This window comes from Gadus morhua, chromosome 3, assembly GCF_902167405.1.
Source record: "Gadus morhua chromosome 3, gadMor3.0, whole genome shotgun sequence".
Lineage (NCBI taxonomy): Eukaryota > Metazoa > Chordata > Actinopteri > Gadiformes > Gadidae > Gadus > Gadus morhua.
In genome coordinates this window covers 5,759,532-5,779,349 of record NC_044050.1, presented here as the reverse complement: position 1 = coordinate 5,779,349, position 19,818 = coordinate 5,759,532, and the positions used below count along the sequence as shown (strand labels likewise).

At 44.7% G+C, this 19,818-nt stretch overlaps 1 protein-coding gene across 20 annotated transcripts in view; it reads right to left on the bottom strand.

The window, feature by feature from the left end:
* LOC115540711 (calcium/calmodulin-dependent protein kinase type II delta 2 chain) overlaps positions 1–19,009 on the bottom strand; it is a 42,642-nt gene extending 23,633 nt beyond the window's left edge. For 11 of the 20 annotated variants that reach the window (XM_030352217.1, XM_030352219.1, XM_030352224.1 and 8 more), the window contains exons 1-4: positions 18,576–19,009; positions 15,538–15,632; positions 2,041–2,109; positions 154–213 (exon numbers count right to left, since the gene is read on the bottom strand). In XM_030352217.1, coding sequence (XP_030208077.1) covers positions 154–213; positions 2,041–2,109; positions 15,538–15,632; positions 18,576–18,637 — 286 coding nt within the window. In that variant the 5' untranslated portion in view covers positions 18,638–19,009. The remainder of the gene's footprint in view (positions 1–153; positions 214–2,040; positions 2,110–15,537; positions 15,633–18,575) is intronic. The other 9 variants (XM_030352222.1, XM_030352230.1, XM_030352233.1 and 6 more) reach the window with 1 other exon arrangement.
* Positions 19,010–19,818: the final 809 nt, after the last annotated feature.

Genomic DNA, 19,818 nt, shown 5'->3' with positions numbered 1-19,818 from the left:
AATGCTTTTAAATTACTGAAGACGTAGTGACAGTGACTTCTTAATGCTAAACCTAAATACAGTCAGATGATCACTATCAAGGTAAGTCTTGTGACAATGTTAATGCTGGGCAACGTCGATAAGAAGGTTCTGTGAGAGAGCTGCGGAGCTTACCAATGTTGGGGTGTTTGAGTAAACGGCAAATCCTTGCCTCTCTCTCCAACTTCTGATGATCTGAGGGGGACACAAGGAATAGGATAATGAGGGGTTAGTTGAAATACAGCCTCTGTGTGTGACCTGAAACGCCCATATTCATGTGACATATATACAGTCAGGGTTGGTGAGGAACCAAAGCACTGTGCGAAGAGATTTTAAGCTAGCAGCCAAAAGGTTGAAAGGACAGATAGTCACCAACAAACTGCTTTTACATCCTAAAATAATTGAATCTTGTAATTTTCCCCTAATGTTCAACAGAGGCATGTTTGATCTGATTGTGTATGACTTTACTGGATGGTAGATATTGATAAGCTAAGGCATAACAAGATTGTTGCTTGAATGGTACCCTCTCTTGAAATTAGGTCACAGGAATAGAAGAAATAGCATATCCGCAATGCATGTCAGTTATTGGGTAAAATCATGACATATAACGTAACTGAATAAAAGATATCTGGGAAATGATAGACTGAGGAATAATGCTATTAGTGACATGAAACCATGACAACAAATAAGCCAGGAAGATAGATGAAACAGGAGAATTGACTATACGGTCCTCTCAACATCAAACACAAGTCCACTTATTTGTCCTTTTACATCCACTCCTTGTACTACTATTGTTATAAATATAGTCAGCAAAGCACTTATATTGTTAGAAAGTTAAAACAAGTGTAATTATTTTTAACATGAGACGTGAGATCATTTGATTCAGCTGATTCACTGTCTCACATACTGGAAAGTATTGACTAAACTTTAAGTATGTTGAAAATAATATGTAACTAAAATATGTTTAACATATTGAAGATACAATGTAATTTATTCATCCCAGAGAGAACATTCAGGGTGTAATAAAGAGAGTCATTATAAGTGATGCTGTTGCAACTAGCATGACAAAATAAAAGCATGTCTGCCTACAGCATTGCGGTTGAAAGGGTGATATTAACGGAGACTATCAAATATGCAGCTAGTTATCAGTGTCACGTTTGGCCGTTGGAGGCGGAACATGGCCCGCTGGGTCCAGGTGCAAACAGCATGGTTGGGCCATCTTTCAACAGCACACTCTCTCTGATTTTATCTGCACGGCACACAGCAAAAAGAGGCACCAGGACTATCTGGTGTTCTCTACCTTTGGTGTGTTTGATAATTTTCTAAAGATACATAAAAACATACCACAGCAGCAAAAGACATCTCTAGTGTGGTGACACAAATGTTTAAGTGTAATGTATTCATAGAGTGGATTCTGCTAACCAAAGCAACTCTACGGCTCTGTGTCTGGATTAAGCCTTCTGCCCTCTTTTGGACAGCCATAGAAGTCCAAAAGATTTCCAGGTTCAAATCAGCTATTTGACTAATAAATATAAAATAAAATAAAATAAATATGCCACTTTATATGAAATGGCTTTTTAACAGAGTTGACTCGTGAGCCTTGCCTCATTGATCGCTTCACCGTTTCATGGAGATCTTGGCAATTAAAAAGATATAGAATGATCCATGACTCAATCATACTGCATATACATGCCGCTTGTTTCTTGGCCCTAGGAGGGGACTGAAAACCTTGGCTAAAGGTACACAATCCCAGCACTTCCTAGAACCCCAACCCCCCTGTTCCTCCGGCATGGGCTAGCATTAATTAGGTTGGGTTTTTATGGAATTTTTGGCATTTTTTGTGGCAAACACAACAAACAGTTGTGTTTGCCAACCTAAGGGCAACATAATATCCAATAAAAGAAGGACAATGTGATAGAGAAAGAGAGAGCATGAGCGAGAGACATTTGAAATGCATTGTATGCCGCAAAAAAAATGAGTGACGAGATATCCATGCCCCTTCAAAGTAATGTTGTTCCGTACCCGAGCACACTTGCCTATCTACACGGTCCGATACAGTAGGTGGCGGTATGCCCTTAGTTGGGTTGCGATCTGCCAATAAACACAAAGAAGAAGAAAAAGAGTACACTTTTCATTGTTTATGTTGTCACTCCAGTGTAGAAAGTGTGGCAATCGCAAGATCCCAAACCAATTCAATAGAGACCTTCGCACTATTCTTCATCAGCTATGGCCGTGCAGTTCAGAGGTTGAGAAAGGTACGTGCTACGTGCATGCGCAGATATGCAGTGTTTAGGTACAGTTTGCATTGACACTTGATGCAAACCGTTACCGAGTACACATGACCGGTACTCAAGACCACCTTGTCAGGTGGACTCGGACATGGTTCACTGATCCACACTTGAGTACTGTACACAGTGTTCAAGCTTGACCAAACAAGTCAGACTTTTGGGGCAAGTGTACTCGAATCCAGGCCTGGGTCCCTGATGTTGAAGCACCCTAAGAGGGATTTTGCCTCTGTTATCTGCCCCCCAGAGATAAGCCCTTCAGCGATGCTTCCAGACGGAGAGAACAGAGAGAGGAAACGGAGAGCAATGCATGGGAGATGAAAAACAGCTAAGCAAAAGGAAAGTGGAGTCTGTTTTCAGCTTAAATCGGGGGGGGGGGGGGGGGGGGGGGGGGGGGGGTAGGTTTTGTTGCCACTTCCTCCTCTGTTGTAACTTGTTGACACTTTCAGTAGTATTCTGACCCAACCAGAAACAAGGCCTCCAGGCATTCCACACCAGACAGCAAGTACTGAAGTGGGTGTTCACATATTTGAATATGGGGTAGCGTGTGGTTATTTACATGATCCAACTTCTCTGAAAAAATGTAAATAGAGAAATCTCTTCTTCACCGTGTACTAAGTAAAAATAAATAATGCAAGAAAGATACTGCAAGTACATGCACCGGTGTATGAGTGCTGCATTGTGCATATGCATACGCACTATGCATTGTGGGTAGTCAGACTGCACAAGCTGAGAAACAGAGATTCAAACAGACAGATGGGGAGTTGGACCCCTGCTGAGCACAACTATGATGTTGCAACCTGGCACCCCGGCGGCTAAGCTAGCCCTAGAGGTATGGAGGCCCTGGCTGCAGTGGTTTATCCACCCCTTCATAATATGGACAAACCACAAAAACTTGGTGTGCAGCCAGGACACCAAATTTTTTCAACTTTCTCCAGAACAGATGGGCGCTGTTCTTCACACACCTTGAGGAGTGCTTCAGTTTGCATACTGCCCTGGATCAAAGAATCCCAAAACTGACACCCTATCCCGACAGTTTGATACCTCAGAGGAGGAACATACCCATTATTGCCGTTTATCAGCACTGCATTTCCCGGGTATTGAGACATTGGTAAGGGAAGCCCCTCACCATGACTCCAATGGGCTCACTGATCCCTGCCTTACCATTTATCCTGGAGCCTCGAAAATACTACCCTTCCAGAGGAGGCAGCTCTGGCCAATGCAAACACCCATGCCTGTCCCAAGTATGACCAGAACAAGAACTTGCCATAATCCCCTATGGGCACATCGATCCCCTACCCATACAGCCCCTGTTCCCATAAGGATTTCTCTCATTTTAATTGTGCTCGCCCCCTTCCGTAGGACTCAATACTATTCTAATTGAAAGCCACACACTTCCTCCCTTTCCCCAAGCTCCCATCAGCCCAAAGAACAGCCTGGCCGATCGTCCAGCACATCTTCTGATTCTATCGCCTAGCTCAGGACAGAGCTCAAGATCACCTCCAGGTTCTGGGAGGTGTTTTGTACCCCCATTGTGGCCTCTGTCAGCCTATCCTGAGGCCTCCATCCACAGCGTGTCGTCTTCAACCAGAGAGTGGTGTTGAGGTGACCTGGGTCAGGTTTCCCTTCTCCCTCAGCCCTCACCTCCCCTGAGGATGGACTGTGATGGACCGTCAGGAGCCATGCATCAGAGGGGCAGTCCTGTCATGCTCACTGTTCCCTCACCTCTAGCTTCCATTACGAGTCGTCCTGTCTCCGGCATTGGTCATGTCATGTGTTGATTAGTAATGTCCCTCAGCTGTTTAGAGCCTATTTAGTTCTCCCTGTCCTTTGTTCTGTGCTCTGTGTTTGATTGATCTGGCCTTGTGTAATCCACAAGCCAGCACTGGCCTGGTTTGCTCTAGGGTTTATTAGATGAATTTATTTTTTCTAGGAATTAGTTAGGGCTTTTATTACTTTGCCCTCTTTATCTTGTTTGTCGGATAATATTAATTAGAAATTGGTAGTTCAAACCTTTCGAGCCTCTTTGGGCCTTCACTTTGCTTAGTTCTACACCCTCTACTATTACTGACCCTGCTATGGTTTCAATTACAGCAGCCCCCCTGGATATGTGCGCATACAGGTTTTGTGCCTCTTAGTTTTTTTACTAATTAAATGCATCATTTTGCATTTGATCAGTTTCAAAGCATATACATTTTCTTATTTCTCTTTTCCTTTTCAATAAAATTGTTCCCATATCTGCCCTCCTCTGCAAAATATAAACACACACATACACACTTCCCCATCGTCCATTCGCTGTTCACGGTCTCTCCTCTCTTTCAACCCTGTTCCTTCCTACACCTACTCTCTGCCTCCACAGGTAGCCACCCCTCCCAGCCCACTGGACATCTGTTGTCTAGCAACTACTGCACCAATCACAGATCCAGGCCTCGCCTCTCCTCTGCAGTGGAACCAGCCTTGCATGCAAATGTCCACCACTGACGAATCGAGCACTACCTCACACACACACACACACACACACACACACACACACACACACACACACACACACACACACACACACACACACACACACACACACACACACACACACACACACACACACAAGCCAGCTCTAGACACCTACAGACTTGGATGGCTACAGGTTACTAGCACTCCAGAAGATTACACGATTCAGATCATACCGTGAGCTTTAAATAAATGACCAGATTGGCCTGTTGAGTTGTCTATATGGAACCCTTAAAAGGAGCCTGAATATAGATCATGGCATATTAGTAATATATTTATAATGCTGAACATTCCTTTTGACAAAACCATTTATTTTAATGGCAATAGTTTACCAATAGTATAGTTAGTATACAATACAATATACAATAGTATACTTCTGACAAATGTACTAGCTAAATGCCCTAAATGTAAATTCCAGCTGAAATTGATTGTCATCATGTTTCTGTTTGGGGGAACTCCTACATTGCTTTCCATTTGACCACAGTCATCTGGCAATTATAATACTTATAATACTTATAATCTGCTCCACCTTTCAAGTTCAAGTGTCAACAATAGGCCGTGACCAGCCTGGCATATTACTTCACGACTCCTTTGTGTGTGGGTGTGTGCGTGTGTGGGTGTGCATGCGTTTGTGGGCCTCTGGTGTGTGTATACTGTACATCAGTGATCTGTCTGTGTTTCTATGGAAGTGAAAGGTTCTCTAAGCCTCAGCCTCCCCACCATGTCAGATGGGAGTTTTAGGCTTACGTGGTTCAAACTGAGTAAGCCAAAGTCTGCATATTCTCTTAATGTAAAACCAACTTGACTGTCCAGACAAATTTACATTGATGCCAGTCAGCCTCTGCATGCTACGCCTGCCGGGCCTGTGTTCACCAGCTCTCCGCTGATTGTCTGACTGTTGGTTTACATTAGTTTAAGGTTTTATATTTTCCTGGATTCATAAACCTGTTTTTGACACTTCCTTAGACAGGATATATACAGCCAGCCATCACTTTTATTTTCAAAGGGGCAGGGTGAAGTGCATGTTAAACCAAAAAAGGGCTATCAAACTCTCATTGGTTGTTGTCCCCCATGTCCAACTTAACCCCACCATGAATCAGCTTGTCATGGGTCAGGGGTGTGATGTAGCAGCAGGTAGGGATCAGGCATCTTTCTCTACAATCTCCGATGGACATTGTAGATTGAATGGAGTAGCCATACACCAGTCAAACACCATGGCCACTGCACTACCCTGCCCTACCCTGATTGTATGTTGCGGTTCAACTGTGTAATATAGCTCATTTAGCTCCCTATGGCCAAATGCAAGTGCCCTGGAACCTTCCCCTTCCCTCTATAGGTCATTTTAAGACAGTCCAAACCACTCCACCATGGTTACATGTCACCTCTCTGTCTCTCTCTGTCACTCTCTGTGCCTCTCTCTCTCTCTCTCTCTCTCTCTCTCTCTCTCTCTCTCTCTCTCTCTCTCTCTCTCTCTCTCTCTCTCTCTCTCTCTCTCTCTCTCTCTCTCTCTCTCTTTCTCTCTCTCTCTCTCTCTCTCTCGATGCCCGTCAGTTTCAAGTATATGGGGTCTGCAACCGCACTGCAGCAGAGGATGATCTCTGTGTGTGTGTGTGTGTGTGTGTGTGTGTGTGTGTGTGTGTGTGTGTGTGTGTGTGTGTGTGTGTGTGTGTGTGTGTGTGTGTGTGTGTGTGTGTCTTTGCCTTCTGCAGAGCAATGAGTATAAGGTAAACTTTCTTTCATTAAATGCGTTGCGCCATGAGACTTTTGTGCAAGGTTGGTTTTCTATCTATGGTCAACCTGTCCCCTGTCTGCAATTTTCATGGCACATACATAACATATGGTCAAAGTCTGTCATTTGTTTGCAAATATACACCCTCACCAAGACCATGAGATGAATGAAATAGTGTAAGTATATCTCTACGTGTTTAATAAATGTAAGAAGTGTTTTTAGCGTAATTAGAGTCGGAAGTGCTGTTACAGTACACCACCACAAAAGCTATCCTCCTTAGTAAACAGGAAATAGAACAAAAAGCATGAAAAATAGTTTATTGGGGAAAAACAATTGACTGTGCTGAATGTTTTACATTGGTTGGCAGAAGTCTAAAACAACCAACTCCTGCTTGGGTTGATGGGTTCATGCATAAAAATTATGGATATTGGGCAGTTATGGATCAATTCGGACCAGACGAATAGCAGGAATTAAAAGGAAAGGCAGGCGAAAATAATGACACGGAAGCAAAAGGGATCAACTCAAAGCAGAGAGACAGAAAATACAGAAAGTCAGTAACTGAGATTAATATGCTCAGCAGATATTGTTTCAGTAGCACAGGCCCAGACTCATGTCATAGTTTACATTGAGATTTACACCACACCTAAAAATAAATTTAATTAACTCCTTTAATTAAAAAGATGTAGCGGTGTGAATGTAACATCCTCTGCCAGTGGTTCTCCGCCGTACATTTCCCTCCTTGCTTCTGCCCCTGTAGAACCCTGCAGAACCCTGTCAGACCCTGTCAGACCCCGGTTCTAAGGATCATCATTCAAGAATGCCTAGTCCACTGCCCTAGGAAAGAGCGGTGACGCCCGGGCCCATGACCTGGACTCTGTCTGTTCCACAAACATCAGAGGTCTGAGGCTCCCAAATATTCCTTGAGAAAGAAGTCTTCCGCTTGCGTCACACACATGGTGTCAATAGGTCTGGAGGGCAGAGCAGCAATAAATACAGAAAACAAGCATACAGGTCCGGAGGGATGGGCCACATGTACAGCACAAGCACCTACACATATGTGCACACTGTGGCTAGTTTATGGGGTATGTACGTGCTATTTCTGGGGAAGTGGGATCCGGTTTTGTTCTTAGTAACATTTGAAGGCGTTAATAGACATTTTTCTCCCGTAGTGGTCATGTTTGGTTCTCACACTGACGCATCCAAGTCCCACAGAATCACCTTGGTAAATATTTATTCAGCTAACGTGAACGCCCTTGAGCTGCTAAATCATCTGAATTACAGAAGAAACTGTGACTGAAATGTTGTATTTCCACGTTGAAATGGAATGAAAAATATTGCACACATGTTGCACTTTATAATTTATTTCAATCTATCATCAATCACCCCAACAAATCCATTAATCGCCACCTCGCTCTCTGTCACTCTATTCTCATTCTACTGTCTCTCCTTGTTCTCATTCCCATTCCGGTCTCACTCTCAGGCTTTCAGAGGAAACTAAAGATTCTCCTCCCCAGTGTGTATCACAAGGGTTTCAAGGACAAAAAAACTCACATTTATCACAAGCACCCTCTCTCTCTCTGCATCTCTCTCTCCCTCTCTCTCTCTCTCTCTCTCTCTCTCTCTCTCTCTCTCTCTCTCTCTCTCTCTCTCTCTCTCTCTCTCTCTCTCTCTCTCTCTCTCTCTCTCTCTCTCTCTCTCTCTCTCTCTCTCTCTCTCTCTCTCTCTCCCTTTCCCTCTCTCTCTCCAGCCCCATCTCTCTCTCTGTCTCTGTCTGTCTCTCTCTCTCTCTCTATGTCTCTCTCTCTCTCTCTCTCTCTCTCTCTCTCTCTCTCTCTCTCTCTCTCTCTCTCTCTCTCTCTCTCTCTCTCTCTCTCTCTCTCTCTCTTGATCTCTATCTCTGTCTCTCTCTCTGTCTCTCTCCCTTTCCTTCTCTGTCTCCAGCCCCATCTCTCTTTCTCTCTCGCTCTCTGTGTTTCTGTCTCTCTCTGTCTCTGTCTCTCTCTCTCTCCACCTCTCTCTCTCTCCATCTCTCTCCCTTTCCCTCTCTGTCTCCAGCCCCATCTCTCTCTCTCCCTCCCTCTGTCTCTCTCTGTGTCTCTCTCTGTGTCTCTCTCTGTGTCTCTCTCTCTGAGTCTCTCTCTGTCTCTCTCTCTCTCTCTCTCTCTCTCTCTCTCTCTCTCTCTCTCTCTCTCTCTCTCTCTCTCTCTCTCTCTCTCCCCCATCTCTATCCCTCTTCTCTCCATCTCTCTCTCTCTCTCTCTCTCTCTCTCTCTCTCTCTCTCTCTCTCTCTCTCTCTCTCTCTCTCTCTCTCTCTCTCTCTCTCTCTCTCTCTCTCTCTCTTTCTCTCTCTCTCTCTCTCTTTTCATATCTCACACATTTTGTGGTTTGTCTGAACCTGTTGTCTGAATCAGCCACAAAAACTAGGCAGTACTTATTACAACTCTGATTTTATTTATTGAACATGTTGTTTTCTGTTAAAATCCTCAACACGGAGATAAGACATCAATGGGCAGCTGTCTAGAGACAACCTTCATAACCTTCAAACACAGGCTGGACAATGAAGAAATGAGGAATGCACAGACTGCCGGGCTGAAGAAGCAGACAACAGGAAGACAGAGAGAGAGCGGGAGGGGGGGGGGGGTACAAAGAGGATGATGTGGAGTTAAAGGGTAAGTCGAATCAATTGACATGATGAGCTGACAAGAAGAAGGACAAGCAGAAGACAGGGCTAGGGAGAAAAAAGGTTGAAGAGAGCTCAAGCACACGGTGAGGATAGATGAGAGGGAGAGGGAGAGGAGCGAAGAATGAGAGTATGCTCTCTAATTAAGAATGCCCTAGCTTCCTCTGCAAGGTACAATGCCCTAGTTAGTCTGACTTTACTTTTTATAAACCGTACGCACGCATGCACGCGCACACACACACACACACATACAGACAAACACACAGCACACGTGCGCAGACACACACGCACACTCACCTACAGACATATTCGTGAAGGATGGCGTGCACTAATAAGCCGTTTGGTTGGCAAGGTAGGTTAGCATATCGAGGAGGAGAAAAAACATCTTGCATTTGTGTGTGGGTGGGTCGCTGTGTGTGTGTGTGTGTGTGTGTGTGTGTGTGTGTGTGTGTGTGTGTGTGTGTGTGTGTGTGTGTGTTTGTGTTTGTGTGTGCGTCTAGGCGAGGAGAGTGAGTGAGTAAGTGAGTGACCAACGTTTATTTATAGCCCAGAGCTACACAGTGTGTGTCATGTGATTTATCTATCCCCACTTCTTTTTCCTTCACTCCCTCCTCCCATCAATCCATCGCTCCGTTTCTCTTTTCAGCAGTCCCACTTCTCTCTCCCCTCCAACTGCCCTGCCTTCAGAGAGACAAGGCCTTCAGAGAGAGACAAGCCAAGGACTTCAGAGAGAGACAAGGCCTTCAGAGAGAGACAAGCCAAGGACTTCAGAGAGAGACAAGGCCTTCAGATAGGCAAGGCTTTCAGAGAGAGACAAGACTATTCCTTCAGAGAGACAAGACAAGGCCTTCAGAGAGAGACAAGGCCTTCAAAGATATACTATACAAGACCTTCAGAGAGAGACAAGGCCTTTCAGAGAGACAAGACTATTCCTTAAGAGATACAAGACAAGCCCTTCAGAGAGAGACAAGCCAAGGCCTTCAGAGAGAGACGAGGCCTTCAGAGAGAGACAAGACTATTCCTTCAGAGAGACAAGACAAGGCCTTCAGAGAGAGACAAGGCCTTCAGAGAGACAAGACAAGGCCTTCGGAGAGAGACAAGGCCTTCAGAGAGAGACAAAGACAAGGCCTTCAGAGAGACAAGGCAAGGGCCTCCAGATAGAGACAAGTCAAGGCCTTTAAAGAGAGAGACAAGAGATTGCCTTCAGAGACAGACAAGAAAAGGCCAAGGTGAGAGAAAAAATTACAAGGTCAGCACAAAAGGTACAAAAACACAGGCATGCAGACACAAACACATGCACAAACAAATACACACATAAATGCACGCACACACACCCCATTTAGATTTAGCCTCTCTTGTTAGTTTAGGTTTCAGCATCTCTGTTACCATGACTCCTTCAGATAAGGTATCTTAAAACAACAGCATGCCCCGTTACCATAGGAACTGTCCAATATCTTACTTCCAGAATCATGAATATAGCAGAACTAAGCCAGGAACCATGGTGACACGAAAAGACACTTAACCATTTCCAATGAGCGACCATTTTCCTTTGAAATGGATTACAAAAAAATATATGTATACCATTATTATGCACTCCAGATTAAATAAAGGTTGAATAAAACACAAACACAGACGGCACACAGACACAGATAAGCACAAATGTGCTAAACCACCCACACAAAAAACCTGCCCTCAAAATGCACACTTAAACAAGCACAGAGAGCCAAACAAACCAGGCTGGCATAGAGAAATGCAAAGTGACAAAGATGGCTAGCAAACAGAGTCACAGTGACAGCACACTGACACTTGCATAGGGGGTGGAGAGGGCAAATATTCAACTGCTGAGAGAAATACTTACATGCACCAGCGCCCCTCCCCCAATGGTAACAAACATGCGCACACACACATGCCCAGGCACATACACACACGCACCCGCACTATCTATCTATCTGTCTGTCTGTCTGTCTGTCTGTCTGTCTGTCTGTCTGTCTGTCTGTCTGTCTGTCTGTCTGTCTGTCTGTCTGTCTGTCTGTCTGTCTGTCTGTCTGTCTGTCTGTCTGTCTGTCTGTCTACTAGGCCTCAGTTCATCTCAATCACTGACGGCTGTTAATGAAATCCTGCATAATCAGGATTGCTAAATGCGGGATTGCAATGCCCTGACAACACCCCCCAGCCCCCCCCCCCCCCAGCCCCCCTACACCCCTCATCAAACTCTCAAAGCATTAACCTATAAGCACTCCGCACAGTGACCGTACTCAGTACTACCCCGCACACGTCTGCTTCTTAACATTCAGTCGTGCATCGAAATAGACATAACAATGTCACACGCTAGTATGAGTGACTGTGTTTGTGTGTGTGTGTGTGTGTGTGTGTGTGTGTGTGTGTGTGTGTGTGTGTGTGTGTGTGTGTGTGTGTGTGTGTGTGTGTGTGTGTGTGTGTGTGTGTGTGTGTGTTTGGGGGGGGGGGGGGTGCTGTGTGTGTAGGTATTTGTTTGTGTCTCTCTGTGCAGCAGAGGGAGATGGGGGGGATGTGTGGAGGGTCATGATCTTGCCAAAGAGCAGGGAATCAGCATTGCAATTCCAGGGCTTATCACGGAAAGAGGCTAAGACCATATCTGACGGAGCAGCATGCCTGGAATGGAAGACCTCCATGCCCCACCCCCACCCTGCATCCACCCACGCATGAGGGGAGCGAAAGGAGCGACAGATGGAGAGATGAAAAGAAGCCAGAACGAGGCAGGGAAAGAGGAAGGAAAGAGAAAGCGCATGTGTTTGTGTGTGTATACGGGTGGATGTATGTTTGTTTGCGTTTGTGTGTGTGTGTGTATGTGTGTGTGTCCCATAAATGCCTGTGTGTGCGTGCGCCCTCGTGTGTGCATGCACACTCGTGTGTGCGAGCAATGTGCACAAGCTTGTGCAATGAGATAACCCCTTGCAGTATTTTTAGGGAAAATCTATCGCTGCATGCAACGGGGTGAGACACAGATCCCCCGTTGCTGAGGTGTCCATTACCACCCAAGTGATCCATTGACGGGGAGGGAAGAGGCCAAGGAAGGAGAGCAAGGGGAGGGTTAAATCACAACTTCTGTGACCATATAGATGAAGAGAGACATCTTTCTATCGAAAGTCAAGCAATTTTTTGCCCAGGAGATGTTTGACACAGGTTTGAGCACCTCAATGTATCTGAAGCTTGAAACTCCAGAAAGATGGCAGGAATATTGACACAAATAGGTTAAAAGGCAAATCTGATAGATAATTGATCAGTACAAATTCTGACAATCGATGAATCAATCTAAGAATGTATTAGGTCAAAAAGTAATCATAATATTGGCTGCTTATAGCATCAGAAATTCAAACAGTTTCTTTCCTCTATTTCGGGTCATTCTAAAAACAATACGTTAGCATCTCTTGGCCGCTTGTCAGAAACATAGAGCCATTTGAAGAAATCACAGCGCTGTGCTAACTTAACGTAATGTGCCTCTTCCATTATGGATATTGTTCTATGAGTCATTGATCCCGCAAAAGAAAGAAGATGAAAGAATGAGCATCAACACAAAAAACAAAACAGTAGCTGCAGTCCTGTTGTAATGTCCTCTCAGCGCGGACAAGGTCAGAAGTGAGAGAGGGATAGACTGCGCTGATGGTCGTGGTGGAGGTATGGAGAGCGGGGATGGGGGGCAGACCCCAGGGATACAGTGAGGGGGATGTGTGATGCGAGGAGGGGGGGGAGGGAGGGGGCAGTTTGAGGTTTGTGTGAGTAGGATGGAAGCCGTTCGATCTCACAGGCTGCAAAGCAAAATGGACAAAGGAGACCCTCCAGAGAGGGGAGAAGGGGCGGAGCGCTACCAGCGGGTGAGGGAGGCATGTAAAGGTTACGCGGGGGACTGGATGTGAGCTGGGAGGGGGGGCAAGAAACAAGATGTGATGGGTAGAACAAAAAGAGAGGAAGGATATATCTTTGGGCTGGCTTAGGGTGAATTGTTCCACAAAGAATGGATGCTGGTACCTGATCAAAACCCGCACTGGGCCAAACCACACGCTTTCTTTTATTAAAAGAGGAAATGCCAACATCTCCACTTCCCTTTGGCACCTCCCTGTCTCCCTGCCTCTCTTTAAATGTTGTGCTTGATGACAGATTTGGTATGAGAGGCGACGCAGTGTTTGGATAATAAGCAGCGCCACGCTTTTGTGTTCCTGCTTGTTAACGTCAATAATCATATTTATGCTACCACTTAGAGTTTTGAGTTTCTATGCCCCTCCTTTACCGTTGTATGAGCCCCTTACGTGTTTGCACTTGTCAGCTTGACTACTTAATTGCGTCCTCACATCATAAACCTACACAAATGCAAATGCTTGTTGGAGCACTTTCCCCAAGCGGCTGCCGATGGCCTACATGATATCGAAAGTGATTGTATCGCAATAGACAGAGACTGATATCTAGGAACTCAAATCACTCAGAGTCAAGTGGCCAAACCTTGACTCCTTGGACTTGCTGAGAATTGTACATATGCTGGTTTGTGTGTCGGAGCATCTCAGAATGTTTGTATGTGTGTGTGCATTTGTGTTGCGTGACGGGTGTCTGCGTGTAGGACATGGGTGAGTGTGTCCGTGTGTGTGTGCGCGTGTGTGTGGGGGCTGTAGGTTCATGTGTGAATGCATGCGTTCGTGTGTGTGTGTATGTGTGTGTGTGTGTGTGTGTGTGTGTGTGTGTGTTCGTGCACACGTGTCCCAAGCCTGAGGCAACCAGGCCAGGGGCTACAATTACTGTGACGGATCTGAAAGAACTGGGTCGGCTTTGCAAGAGATTTGCCCACGGGACGACAAGACCAGCCAGTGTCCTGAATCAATAAGAAAATAAGCATGCACGCGCACAGATATAACCTCACACCCCAATGTACACACCCACTCACACACACAGACAAATGCATGCCCGCTTAAACATAATATGTTTAAGCGGATATTATGCACAGACAAATATATTCACAAAGCCAACCTGCTTCCATATTTATATATATATATATATATATATATATATATATATATATATATATATATATATATATATATATATTCATACAACGGGGGACCTAAATCCAGCGATCTGATTGGTTCCCAACTGTTGTATATTGAGCGTATACATAACTGCTATGACGCCCGATCATTTTGTGAAAGTTTGCATATCACTCCGCGCCTGGAAGTAGAAACAGTTACAAAGTAAAACATATGTTGGATGATGGAGAGGGTGTAAATGTTGTTACTCCGGGAGTGAGCAAGGCGATGGAGAGACTAAAGAAAGCTTAGGCACACGGCGAGTGAACTGCTCCATAGGATAAATTGCCGGCGAACAGCTCTATCGGAGCCTTCTCTCGGAGGGACGCTAAAGTGTGTTGCATAGCGACCGTCGATGCATAGCGGCAGCCAGGAGGGACTACTTTTTTGTATTATTTAATAAAACGGCTATTTTGACTTTCTTGGTTTCTTTTTAAATGTAGTATGTCTATGACTTTCGTTTCGCCATAACAGTAACCGTTGTATAAAAGCAATAGATCACTTCAGTCAGTGGCATGTGCTCATTATACCACTGTGAAGGGGGTCGCCAGCCCTCCGCTGCGCGTCGGGGCCGGACAACGCCCCTTAACAGTGGTATAATGACCACATACCACAGCCTGGCGTGATCTATTGCTTAAATATATATCTGTGTGTATTCATTCAAATTTGACAGACACATCATTGGCACAGTGAAAATAGCTATGATCTTAAAGACTTAAAGACAGATTGATATAGAAAATGAGAAAACCAACCAAGAGGTTTCCTGGTATTATCGGACACATTGAGTGAAATAAACAGACACAGCCATACTCAGATATAAATGAAGAAACTGTCTGTCAAATGATTGGTTTTCTTTCTTTCCAACCCTAACCCTCCTATGCTGTTACATGCTATTGATTCCCATGTATCTGACCCGTATCTCTCCCTCTCTTTGCTCACCATCTAACTCTATCCGTCCATCTCTCTCTCTCTCTCTCTCTCTCTCTCTCTCTCTCTCTCTCTCTCTCTCTCTCACACCGTCTCACTATCTCACTCTCTCACTCTCTCATCCCCAGAGCCTATTCCTGGGGGCAGTAATGTTCACAGCTCATCCTCACGTGACTCAATGTCACTTGGCACATGTTGGCCTGCACGTGTGTGTGTGCTTGTGTGTATGTGAGTGTGTGTGTGTGTGTGTGTGTGTGTGTGTGTGTGAGAGTGTGTGTGTGTGTGTGTGTGTGTGTGTGTGAGAGTGTGTCTGCGTGTGCATGCCTGTGTGTGGTACCGACCTCTGGCAGAAAGCTTCTTGGTGTTGATTATTTTGGCAGCAAACTCCTGTCCAGAGGAGATCTTCACGCACCTTCTGACCACAGAGAAAGCTCCCCTGAAAAACACACACACACACACACACACACACACACACACATGTTAACTGGCCTATAGAGCATTCTGACAGGAACACTTTGTTTTCAACACTCCTGTAGCCTCAACATCCAGTTTCAAGTCAAATGGATGCGATGAAATGTTATCCTGATGACAGTCAGGGTTTTGGAAGTCCCCAACGCCAACCATTCATCCTTCTGAAAAACAATTGGTTTATGATAGTATATTATGATATTGCATCACGGCTTAGCTGCTCTCCTTCTGCCATTCAGATGGCACGTCTCCGTGCAAGCACATGTTTGCTTGCCATTCACTGGGCGTTATGTTTCAATGGAAGACACTAGGAAAAGCCTTTGCTACCATGTCGAAGTCACTCGTATTTGTAAAAGAATATCAAATCGAGAAAGATTTATTGAGGCATGAAATCACAAACACACAAATACACCTCAACACCCCTCTGTACACAACAGCACAGGAACGGCGCCCACCATGACCAAGAGGCTGAATTAATTAACGCAGGGTTTATGTGTTCAGGGCCAGGGTGCCTTATCATCTGTGGCATTCATGTAGATCCAGGGTGTGCAACACATGTATGAGGCTGGGCCTCAGCCATGTGAAACTGGGTCAGCTATGTTTGAGAGAGGAGCAATGCGCTACATCTGCGAACACGGCCATCCAGCAACTCAATGCAGCTCTTACCCTGTCCAGATGCTTGCCGCTCTGCCGTTCCTGCTCTGCTGTTCCCGCTTTACTCTGTTTTTTTTCTCCCTGATGGCTTTTCTCTAAAATCACGTTTTTTTAAATTATGTTGAAGCACAATATCTTAAATGTTGGATAGATGAACGCATGCTACCATGCCTGCCTATGGAACTTTGTCAAAGCGGGGTATGTGGCCGTGTAGGGTACTACAGCGCTTTGGTCCCCTCAATGTGGATTTGGGATGGCAGGGTGTCAGATGTTGCGGGAGTTGACAGGTATGCAGTCAAATAAAGTCACACTGGATGATCCACCTGACAGAGTTTGAAGAATCCCTGAGCATGCTACACTGGGAATGGATAACTGGTTTTATTTATTCACTCACTATGTTATTTATACGAGATAGAATGTGCTGTCCCTTCGTGGGATGTGCAGTGTAAGGTTGTGATGATAGTCTATGCACCCTCCCTATCTTTATCATATCACTTCAGTGCGTAAATGTGTGTATTCATGTCCAAACGTGAGATAAGATGCACACCACAGCTGTGTTCTTCCAATTGATAATAATAAATTCCTGAAGCTTTTACTAAGCATTACTAAACATGCTTTAGCAGCATACTGTTCCATCTTAGCTCTAATGTAAAGGGATTTGGAGGAGATGTTCCCTAAAGCATTACATAAGATTCATACGCTGTAGGACGGTGTCCTTATGGCTGACGGCAGCGCAGGGCAAGCCACTGACCCAACTAGGGTATGTGCTAACTGGACTGCGTTCCTTGCCCCGTTTATCCTTCACTTCTCTCTGTGTGTATGAGAAACAGTGAAATAACTTCCTGCATTTAAAGTGGACTGGTCGGATCATGGTGTAGGATTGATCGATAGGACAGAGAAAAGTACATTTGATTGTAGTCTTCGTGCAATTTTGTGTAACAAAAACGATAACAGGACTGTTATTAAAAGGTGTGTTTAAAATATAAATATGAAATGATAGACCAGCATTGTTTTTCGGTATCTATCCCAGAATTACATTCTCACCGTGACCATGTTGCAGGAAAGAAATGTGAATAACAAAAGTATTTTTTATAAAATCGAAATCCAATTCATGAATGGTTTCAGGCAGCATTATCCTCTCATTAGATAACAATATTGTCTAAATTGACTTATTTTCATCTTTACATTTATACATTCAGTTCACCCAGTTTATGTTTAGTCACAAATATAAAAATAAATGTTTATTAATAGTGATCAGTACATGAGCCATTTGTTCAACTTCATGTGTGGTGATATGGCTGTGCAAAAACCACAGCAATACTTAAGCAATATAATAAATTGTGTAGTGACACCGACAAGACAAATGTATGCTTGAGGGAGACCAAACCTCTCACCCATCCTCACTGCAACAAGGCCTCCAGAACTTCAAGCTCCCAACTTGTACTTGTATATTACTGTATGCACTATAACTGAGGAGTGGGTGCCTTTTTGCATTAACTGAAAGTCAGGGAGCTGCAGGCTTACTCTGACCATAGGGTGGTAAATACAGACTGCAGGTCAGGCTCCCTCACCACCACCACCACCGCCACCACCACCACCATTACCCTCACTCTCTCTCTGTCGCTCAGGGTTAGGAATGCCTGTGCCTGTGATAATTAACGTCGGTGGTCGGCAGTGGAATCTGTCATCTCCAACTGCAAGGTTTGCTGTCGCATTAGGCCTAGTAGGACTACCTTATGTGTATTTCTGTCGCAGGGTCCAACACCTCAGCGTTTCAAACTGCCAGATGCATCCGTACTCATTCTCAATTTACATTATGGAAGTACTCGGGTGGCCCTCAAGGCTGCAGCTTGCATTATGCCACAGGCCTGTCGTCGATTCTGTCTCCAAATCCGTTCGATCCCCAACAATCAAATAGATATAGGCCTAGGTTAAGCAATATTTATAGGAGCAAGGTCGTCGACAATAAAGGACTGGCCTTCGACTCAATCGGCTTCAGTAGGCCTACCGATAACCATCTATTGATCCATCGAAATGTGGCATATTCATATAATTTGCATTGTGTGCTCCATGATTAAACCAGCGAACATGTCGGACAAGAACCTGTTCTTACAGCAGCACCTGTTCTTACAACATCGCGGATTCCGGGTCCTAATCCAAGGCAATCTATTACATAACCGGATGACATTTCCTACAATATCGATGATGCCCTAATGATGCAAATGAAATAAAAACACAAAAAATCATGCGTGCTTACTTTCCCAGTTCCTCGAAGAGCTGATATTCATCAGTAAATCTTGTGCAGATCGTTAATGCCATCCTGATAGCAAAGCTCGGGGTGCTCGGAGACGCGTTTAAGGTGCTCACAGAATCCCCTTCTTCAACGCCGCCCGATTTGTCCTGAACCTGCAAGCCAGAACGGAGGGATTCATGCAAAGCTAAATCGCATTGACAGGAGTACTTGGCAAGATGATGTTGAGGGAAGAGGTGTCGGTTTTATGGCTTCTAGCCGGACAGAGGATTTCCAGTGTTCTGCCGTGTATGGGGTTTTGTCTTCACATGCGGTGATTTGTCACAGATCAGTCGCGTAGTATTTGGTTCATTTCCATATCTATCGTATGTACATCCCAGAAGCTCGACTAGTCTCTGTGCGCTCATCAGACGCCGCACCGCCGCATCTCACCCTTGCTGCGAGACAGGCCCCGCCCCCTCTGGAAGCCTCCTCCACATTATAATATTAGGATTCTTATCAATCTTATCATTATCATTATTATTAGGATGTCAAGATCCGGTGAAACGGCGAGCAACCTATTGTAATGGTTTTATTTTTTATTATTATATTACATGCAATCATTGTCCGGTTCTATTTGAAGATTGGTATCCCGTTATTGCGTGGTTTGTTTTGGTTTTTAACTTAAATTGTAGTGGCACTCGCTTTGGATTAAACCAGCTAAGAAATGTCTATGTATGTCAGTTTATTTGTTGGTTTTGTGTCAGTGAAGATTGTCCTAGAAACCAAGTACATTCATCGTATTATGGCATCTCCTTAACACTGAATGTTCACGGTTGGATCAGAACGTTAGCCACAGCTGCAGGTGTATTCTTGGGGAGTTCCATAGTTGTGGTCACTGCCACCGTGCCTCATTTAAACCCAACCTTTGAGACACCTGCAGCCAGTGCCTAATCCAAACTTTTTTAATGGGGCTTCAATCCCCCAAAATGATTGGAAAGTCAACAATTTCAGTTTCAGTGATCGATCAACATGTCGATAGCTCTGGCTTAATAACAATGACAGAATAACTTGATCACAGTATTTTTGTGCGGTTATCAGATCAGATGTTAGTTTTTTTAGGACGACCATCATGAAAGTCATGGTAAGGCGATTACTGTGAAATAACATGACACAACTGATATGTGTCAACTTTTTCTCAATGTCTGAAACATGAATCTGGGACATTTTGGTTATGGGCAGATAAACACAGATGAATACATATAGTTAG